Source organism: Nematolebias whitei, chromosome 14 (assembly GCF_014905685.2).
Source record: "Nematolebias whitei isolate Nwh7 chromosome 14, NemWhi1, whole genome shotgun sequence".
In the NCBI taxonomy this organism is placed as follows: Eukaryota; Metazoa; Chordata; class Actinopteri; order Cyprinodontiformes; family Rivulidae; genus Nematolebias; species Nematolebias whitei.
Genome location: NC_056511.1, coordinates 45,868,980 through 45,878,345, shown reverse-complemented (window position 1 = coordinate 45,878,345; position 9,366 = coordinate 45,868,980). Strand labels below are relative to the sequence as shown.

Below are 9,366 nucleotides of genomic sequence, written 5' to 3'. Positions count from 1 at the left end.
TAAACAGCCATCAGGTGCTAATGATCCATTGTTAGGCTGATGGTCCTCCATCATGTGAACAGCTGGTTCTGGATGTCACCACAAACTGGTTGATCCACTCTGAGAAGGTGCTAATTACAAAACTGAGTTTGTTGCAGCTCCTCAGACTGAATAAGTCTTTTGGAAAAAAGCTGAAACGTTTCCACAAAGAAGAATCCGTCCAGAGGACCTCACCTGACTTGACCTTTTTTAGATGTATCTACTTGGATTATTGAGCGTGCATCAGGACGACGTTAGGAGTGGTTAATGCAAGCTTTGACCTGAGGCCATGCGTGCAGTTGGTGAGACACTCTGGAAATCATTAGGCTGAACTACGCTTAAAACAAGCTGAGAACATTAAAGTGAGGAACAGTTAATCACACAGACGTAACAATTTTCACTGGCCTACACGATGCCACACAGCTATTTTTTCTTCTTTCGGCTGCTCCCGTTCTCTGGGGTTGTTACATTGAACTAACTCGCACAAAGACGTCAATTGTTTTTACGCGGGATGCCCTCCCCAACGCAAACACAGACCATCGAGCTGCCACAGCCCTTGGTGTGGAGCAGAGAGCTGCCATCTAGCAGATGGTGGGGGTTAAGGGCCTTGTGGGGCAAATGAGGGTGGAGGCAGGTATGGGGGTTTCACCTTTCCCACCCACATTTGGATGTTGTCAGTCAAGGGCTAGAAGAGGTGACCTTCCGATCACAGGCCCACCTTCTCTAACCTCTGCGCCACCAGCAGGTAATATTCACAACAAAACTACTGAACTATCCATACCATGCCTCTAGGTGGTGGTGGTGGTGGGGGTGGTGGGGGTGTGTGCATCCACATTAACAATACATACCATATATATACAGGTGCTGGTCACAAAATTAGAATATCATGAAAAAGTTGATTTATTTCAGTAATTCCATTCAAAAAGTGAAACTTGTATATTATATTCATTCATTACACACAGACTGATATATTTTAAATGTTTATTTCTTTTAATGTTGATGATTATAACTGACAACTGATGAAAACCCCAAATTCAGTATCTCAGAAAATTAGATTATGAAAAGGTTCAATACTGAAGACACCTGGTGCTGCACGCTGATCATTAATTAACTCAAAACACCTGCAAAGGCCTTTAAATGGTCTCAGTCTAGTTCTGTAGCTACACAATCATGGAGAAGACTGCTGACTGGACAGTTGTCCAAAAGACGACCACTGACACCTGCACAAGAAGGGCAAGACACAGAAGGTCATTGCTAAAGAGGCTGGCTGTTCATAGAGCTCTGTGTCCAAGCACATTATTAGAGAGGCGAAGGGAAGGAAAAGATGTGGTAGAAAAAAAGTGTACAAGCAACAGGGATAACTGCACCCTGGAGAGGATGGTGAAACAAAACCCATTCCAAAATGTGGAGGGTTCACCAAGGGGCCGTTTACACGGAGTGTATTTTGAGTGAATCTGCAGATTTCTCTGAGGTTCTGCTGATCATTTACATGACACCAGTGCCCCCCTCTTTGAACCTGGAGGTTTCTGAACCCACCTTCCAGAGTGGAGGTTTTTCTCTGATGATGTAACATCTCCCGCTGAGGCTTTGTGTTAAACCACATGCACACGCACGCGCGGACAGACGCTATATTTCTATCAACGTGGCGGCGGATACACTGCTTTCAGAACTACGACTGATGGAATATATTTTTAATCTCATAGTTAATCTACGTCAGATTCTGGTGCTGTGACCGACATCTGTGTTGGAAGAGACACAGTCTGATCCAGTTCTAATGTTGCTGTTTATAGAACGAGGCACGTGCACACGTCACGCTGCACTATAACATCCAAATGTGCTAAATAATAAGTTTAGCAATAATAAACAGTATTTATCTTAAGTTTGAGAAATATAATGAAGCTCTCTGAGCTAAATAATCTATCTGGACATTATGTAATTCAGATTATGTGATTAAAATGATGCTAAACATATTGCGTGTTATTAAAGTTGAAAATGAAGACATCAGGTTTAATTTTTATTTATTCAACACCACAAACTGTTTGTCACACAAACACTGATAATTAAACTGAACACACTATTAAAACAAGTTAACTGTAAACTGCGTTAATGAACTGGACTCTTGTTTTCATCCTGGATGTCCCACGTTGTTCATCTGGCTCGTTCAGGCTGTCACTGCTTGGATTAATGCAGATTAAAACATTTAATGTACTGAATATAAGAACTGAGGGGAAGTTTAAATAAATAGTTCATCCAACATCTCTCTTCGACGTCCTCCTGCACCTGGGCCGAGCCTCGTTCAGAACCAGCCCGGCTGTGGGAGACAGCTTCTTCTTCTTTCAGGAAAAATAAAAACTCTGTTGTTTTGTAACATAAGTAAACACAAGCTAACATTATTAAGAACATTTGATTTACCTGCTGTAAATTAGCTACTGATGATCACGGAGTAAAGTCCAACATCGTCTTCCTTGTTGACAGTCATGTCAAACTGGTTGAAAACAACAAAGTCCATGCTCAATAATCCAGGTATAAAATCCAACATTTTTCAGTCAGGTCATCTTTTATACCTGGATTATTGAGCATGGACTTTGTTGTTTTCAACCAGTTTGACAAGACTGTCAACAAGGAAGAGGGCCGGCAATGGAGGAGGGGCGTACCAAAGAGACCATCTTATCACAAGCAGCACTGGTTTGTTCCACTTTGGAGTAAGATGTTGGGGGAAGAATCAGTTTTGTTTTGTGCTTCCTTGACTGATGAAGCCTTCTGGATGGAAGGCAAAATGTTTCAGGACAAAAAAAGAAACTGTCCAGATGATCTGACTGAAAAATGTTGGGTTGAACTTAAAGCCTCGCCCCCCTGGTGCGCAGACATTAGTCCCAAAAATACTACGTACCACCTGCCATAAACTTGGTTCTGCTGGCATCATTTCCCAGCAATGAGAAAAGGGGGGGGGGGGGGGACTAGTATTTTTATACATGTCAATGGCACCCATCCATAAATAACTAAAACATATTGAAAAGAAAACAAAAAGTCCCATGCTATGTAAGATATTTTACATGCATTCACAATTTTAACACAGTCTAAAACCATTAAGAGACAATAAAAAAATAGGTTAATTCAATTAATTTAGCAAATAATTATACTGACCGCCGGTCATGTTGTATAGGTTAATGCCTAGTGCACAAGTTAATACTAGTTATTACCTAGTATACAAGCCAATAAATGTGTACATGATAATCCTGGCCAGTAACTGGTGAACAGGCCTATTCAGGGCAACACCTAGTGCACAGACTAGCAGAGGCTAATTTCAGGTCTACAGAGCATACCTGGTATCCAGGAAGTGTGCGTACAGCTTCCACAATGGCTAAAGCAGCCAGATGCTGCAGGAAAGGAATTCTCTGTCCAAGTCTGGAGCTCAGTTTGACCTGGACACTAATGGTGAACATGGCACAACCTGGTGGGCTGAGCCAGCTGTTCCTGCCCCGGCCTGAATCAGCAAGAAAACAAATGTAAGACAGATATAAGCATCTTCTATAAATGAAAATTAATGTGCAGATATGGACTCTGGTCAAGCACTAACCTCTTCCCTTAGTTTGTCGAGCAGATATTGCTATTAAACCCACATCGTTTGGTAACTTCAAGACCAGCCTGCAGAAGAAATGGATAAAGAAAAAAGAAGGTCAATGGTAAATGGACTGTACTTATACATCACCTTTCTATCTGATCAAGATACTCAAAGCTCTTTACACAACAATCTGTGTCTCATTTACCCATTCATACAGCTCTATACTAGATCTCTACAAAGCTAATTGAACAAATCATTCTAAAGAGACTAATCAGAGCTTTATCACATTCATACACTGATGGGACACACATCAGAGGCTATGAGGGGTTCAGTGTCTTGCCCAGGGACACTTTGGCATGTGACTGTTGGTGGATGCAAACCCCCAACTTTTGCATTGGAGGACGACCGCTCTAACCACTCAGCCACAGTATCTTTATTTTAAAAAAATTAATTTCTTTTGCTTTTTGTTAACTGACAGAGAAATAAGTACAGAAAGCTACACTGCCTGGCCAAAAAGAAAAAGTCACCACTTGGATTTAAGTAAGCAAATAGGTTTGAGCCTCCTGTTGGATAATTACTGCAAGGGCGATTATCTTGGTGCAATGAGTTGCTTCTCATTTCTTAAACAACCATGTCTAAAGACTCATGGCGTGATCGTGGAAAAGATGTCAGTCTGTTTGAGCAGGGTCAAATCATTGGCATCAAGCAGAGGAAACATCTAAGGAGATTGTAGAAATGACTAAAACTGAGAATCTTCACCAGCTTCCTGAAATTGTGTCACAGGACCATAAAGCAGTGGCAAGAGGTTCAATTGCCAGGTCAAAGAGGGCTCAGTGGGCATCCCTGGTGATTTCTTCGATGTGCACTGAATGGTTTAGATATCTGAAAGTTGGTACAAATGGTTGCAGTGGGATGTAAATAAATTAATTGCACCCATGTAATGAAATTAGGGCCAAAACCATATTTGTCAAGAACATTGAACAAGTAGTCCCATTCAACAGGATCAAATGCTTTCTCCACGTCAAGGGAGACGACACACTCAGGGACAGTATCAGAAGGAGAATAAATAATGCCAAAGAGTCAGAGTCAAGAGGTTTTTTTTTATTTACTGTTGTTATGAAATTATGTACACTGGGTCCCAGTTCCATCCCACAATAAAATGTAAAAGAAAAACAGTAATAAGATTTAAGATATGAACTAAGAAAAACAAACTAAAAATACAATAAGCACTAATGCATAAAAACAATATGCCAAACAGCAGCACGAACATGAGTCTGTGTGAGCAGATGAGCACGAATGAACACATCAACATGAAACAGATCAGCAGCAACATGAAACAGATCAGCAGCAACATGAAACAGATCAGCAGCCACACGATGTGATTTTTCACAATGATTATTTTTATAATTACTGGTAAGTGAGGTTGGTGAGGGTCCTCGTTGATGTTGATGGTTGTTTTGATGTAGGTCATGACCAGTTTTCGAAGCATTAGCGACTATCGGGGTGAGGGCCACTGGCAGATAGTCATTCAGACCAGTCACTATAAAGCTCTTTGGGACTGGGATGATGGTGGCAGTCTTCAGGCAGGTGGGAACTGTTGCCAGGGTAAGTGAGGAGTTAAAGATGTCGGCCAGCACCTCGCAGAGCTGATCGGCACATTCTTTCAGCACCTTCCTGGGAATGTTGTCTGGGCCAGTTGCTTTGTGAGGGCAAATCCTCATGAAGGTACTCCTTACTTCGGCTGAGGTCACACTGAGAAGCTCTTCCTCCGGTGGTGAGGTGAGTCTGGTGCTGGGTGGTCTGTTCGGGACACTTGATATTAAAAAAGCACTGCCAGCCTTTAATGAATCCAGTATGGTCTTTTGTTATAATAAAAAGAAGGGTCTTTTCCAACCTTTGAGCAAGAACAACAAAGTCCATGCTCAATAATCCAGGTGTACAATACAACAGTTTTGAGTCAGGTCATCTGGACAGTTTCTTTTTTTGTGCTGAAACGTTTCACCTTCGATCCGGAAGGCTTCATCAGTCAAGGAAACACACAACAAAGCTGATTCTTCCCCCAACAGCTTACTCCAAAGTGAAACAAACCAGTTATGTTGGTGTTAAGATGGTCTCTTTGTCATGCCACCTCCTCCATTGCCAGCCTTTGAGCAAAAACTTTGGCTAGAATTTGACACAACTTCCAAACAAAGACCGAAAGAAAGATGAGAAAGACATCAAAATTGTAGCCTCTAGCCGAAAAGAAACATGACAGCAGTCACTGAACTCAACTCTGTATGAAGCAGAAGATGTTCAGTTCCTGGGAGTACTTTCAAGTGTACTCAGGGAAATTTGTGAGTTAAATAAAACTCTTTCAGAGAAAATTGACTCGAACTCAGAACAGCTCCAAACTTCCATCAGTAGCGTGAAGGCTACGTTGGATAAACTGCTGACGAGGGTAACGGAGGCTGAAAATCCAATCAGAGACACTGAGGACGCAGTAAGTGATCTGAAACACCAAACAAAGCAGCTTAAAGTGATAACAGATTCCTTAAAAGAAAAATCAACCATCTTGAAAATCATAGCAAAAGGAATAATATACGAGTGGTGGGACTAAAGGAAGGCTCTGAGGGCTCTGATCCCGTGAAATTCTTCACAAGCTGGATACTGGAGATGCTGGAAGCTGGAGGCTCAGCAGCAGGAGGTGGAAATTGAACGCGCACACAGGACCGTGACTATGGAGCCCAGACCAGGTGAACCTCCTTGTATCACCCCCAGACCCGTTTTGATTTGTCTGCTTCGATTTCAAGATCGAGAGAAAATTTTGGCTTTGGCCAAAAAGAGAGGAAATATCTGCTTTGACAATATGAAAATCAACTTATTTCCTGATACGAGTCCGGAATTAGCGAAATGCAGCTAAATAACTCATCCCGGCGCTGCAAACAATCAAAGCAAGAAACATCCCCTGCTACCTCATCTATCCCGCACGCCTGAAGGTCCAGCCGGACCCGCTTTTTTGACACAGCCGAGAAAGCCTTTACATTTCTCAACAACCAACATCAGAGTCAGAGTCAGAGTCAGAGTTTCTTTATTGTCATTCGCACCTCATGTGGTACATGTGGTGGAGCGAAATTATGTACACAAGGTCCCAGTTACATCCAACAATAAAATGTATAAGAAAAACAGTAATAACATCTAAGATATGAACTAAGAAAAACATCAACTAAATATACACTAAGCACTCATAACATAAAAACATTGAACATCAGCACAAACATGAACATGAGTCTGTGAGCAGATGTGCACGCATGAACACATCAACATTGAAACAGATCAGCAGCAACATGAAACAGATCAGCAGCAACATGATATGGTTTTTCACAGTGATTATTCTAGTTAGAGATTCATGAGTCTAACAGCCTCAGGGTAGAAGCTGTTCCTCAGTCTAGTGGTTCTACACTTAATGCTCCTTAACCTCCTTCCTGAGGGGAGTGGGGCAAAAAGTGTGTGTGCTGGGTGGGTGGGGTCCTTCATGATGCAGGTGGCCCTCTTCCTGCATCTGGAGGTGTAGATGTCTGTGATGGTGGGGAGACTGACTCCAACAGATTTCTGTGCAGCCTTCACCACTCTCTGCAAAGCTTTTCTTTCTGCAGCTGTGCAGCCTCCATGCCACACATTGATGCTCGAGCACAGGATGCTCTCCACTGCACACCTGTAGAAGGAGGTGAGGACTGAGCTTCCCAGACCAGCTCGCCTCAGCCGTCTGAGGAAGTAGAGTCTCTGATGAGCTTTCTTGATCAGGCTGGTGGTGTTGTTGCTCCAGCTGAGGTTGTCATTCATGTGTACACCCAAGTACTTGTAGCTGGAGACCACTTCCACCGCAGATCCTCTTATGTTCAGGGGGGTGTAGGTGTTTTTGTTCCTTCTGAAGTCCACAATCATCTCCTTTGTCTTCTTCACATTGATGTGAAGGTTATTCTCTCTGCACCAGCTCTCCAGGTGTTCCACCTCCTGCCTGTAGCTGGACTCATCATTGTTTGTGATGCATCCCACCACCGCTGTATCATCTGCAAACTTTACAATGTGACAGCCTGGATGGGTAGCTGCACAATCATATGTGAGCAGAGTAAACAGGAGGGGGCTCAACACACATCCCTGAGGAGAGCCAGTGCTGAGGGTTATGGTGGAGGAGGAGAGGTTGTGGATCCTCACTAACTGTGGTCTGTTTGTTAAAAAGTCTAGTACCCAGTTGCAAATGGAGGGGCTTAGTCCTAGTGTGGATAGTTTGTCCATCAGGGTTTGGGGGATCATGGTGTTGAAGGCGGATGTGAAGTCCACAAAGAGCATACGGACGTAAGAGTTTTTCTGCTCCAGGTGGTTGAGTGCAGTGTGGACCACAGAGGAGATTGCATCCTCTGTTGATCGGTTCTCACGGTATGCGTACTGATGAGGGTCCTCGTTGATGTTGATGGTTGTTTTGATGTGAGTCATGATCAGTTTTTCGAAGCATTTAGCGACTATCGGGGTGAGGGCCACTGGCCGATAGTCATTCAGACCAGTCACTGTAGAGCTTTTTGGGACTGGGATGATGGTGGCAGTCTTCAGGCAGGTGGGAACTGTCTCCAGGGTAAGTGAGGTGTTAAAGATGTCTGCCAGCACCTCACAGAGCTGATCAGCACATTCCTTCAACACTTTTCCGGGGATGTTGTCTGGGCCAGTTGCTTTGTGCGGATTAATCCTCCTGAAGGTACTCCTTACTTCTGCTGAGGTCACGCTGAGATGCTCTTCATCCGGTGGCGAGGTGAGTCTGGTGCTGGGTGGTCTGTTCGGGTCTTCAAAGCGTGCATAGAACTTGTTGAGGGCATCAGGCAGAGATGGGTCTTTGGGACATTGTTCACTCCTTCCTTTATAATCTGTTATGCACTTAATGCCCCTCCACATGCTCCGAGGGTCTTGTGAGATGAATTGACCCTCGATCCTCTTTGCATATGTGGCCTTGGCCCTCTTACATGCCTGCTAGATCCCATCATGTCTTTAATGGTTATGTACCACAGAGCTTTAAGGTTGCTGTAATTAAACCTTTACTTAAGAAGTCTGACCTTGATTCAGAAATTCTGGCCAACTATAGACCTATATCTAATCTAACTTTCAACTCAAAAATTCTAGAGAAAACAGTTGCAGGTCAGTTGCGTGAACATCTACAAAGAGGCTGACACATTATCCAGTTTTAAAACTAGGCTTAAGACATTCCTTTTTGATAAATCCTATAGTTAGGGTCAGCTTGGGTTTCTTGAGCTGTCCCTTAGTTATCCTGCTATAGACTTAGACTGCTGGAGGACAAACTGACCACACTTTTCACTCTGCTACTGTCTTTACTTACTTGTGCTCCAAAGGGTGATGGGAGTCAAACTGCAGTTTGACTCCCATCATGTATGTTGTTCAGTGTCAGGAGGGTGATCAGTCTTACATCGGGGAAACAAAACAGCCACTGGCCAAAAGGATGGACCAGCACAGAAGATCAACATCATCAGGCCAGGACTCTGAGGTCTACACTCATCTCCAGGTCAGAGGTCACTCTTTCAGGGATGAAGATGTTCACATCCTGGACAGAGAGGAACGATGGTTTGAGAGAGGAGTAAAGGAGGCCATCTTTGTGAAAAGAAATCGTCCATCATTAAACAGGGGTGGAGGCCTCCGGGTTCAACTGTCCCCCTCTTACAATGCTGTGATTGCTAGTATCACTCAGCCCTCTGTGAACAGTAAACAGCCATCAGGTGCTAATGATCCATTGTTAGGCTGATGGTCCT

General features: G+C 43.4%; 1 protein-coding gene across 1 annotated transcript in view; it reads right to left on the bottom strand.

Annotated features, from left to right (window-relative positions):
- hlcs (holocarboxylase synthetase (biotin-(proprionyl-CoA-carboxylase (ATP-hydrolysing)) ligase)) overlaps positions 1–9,366 on the bottom strand; it is a gene marked incomplete in the record, with an annotated part of 49,493 nt that overhangs the window by 2,075 nt on the left and 38,052 nt on the right. The window contains 2 exon segments of the mRNA XM_037687732.1: positions 3,342–3,502; positions 3,596–3,663. Coding sequence (XP_037543660.1) covers positions 3,342–3,502; positions 3,596–3,663 — 229 coding nt within the window.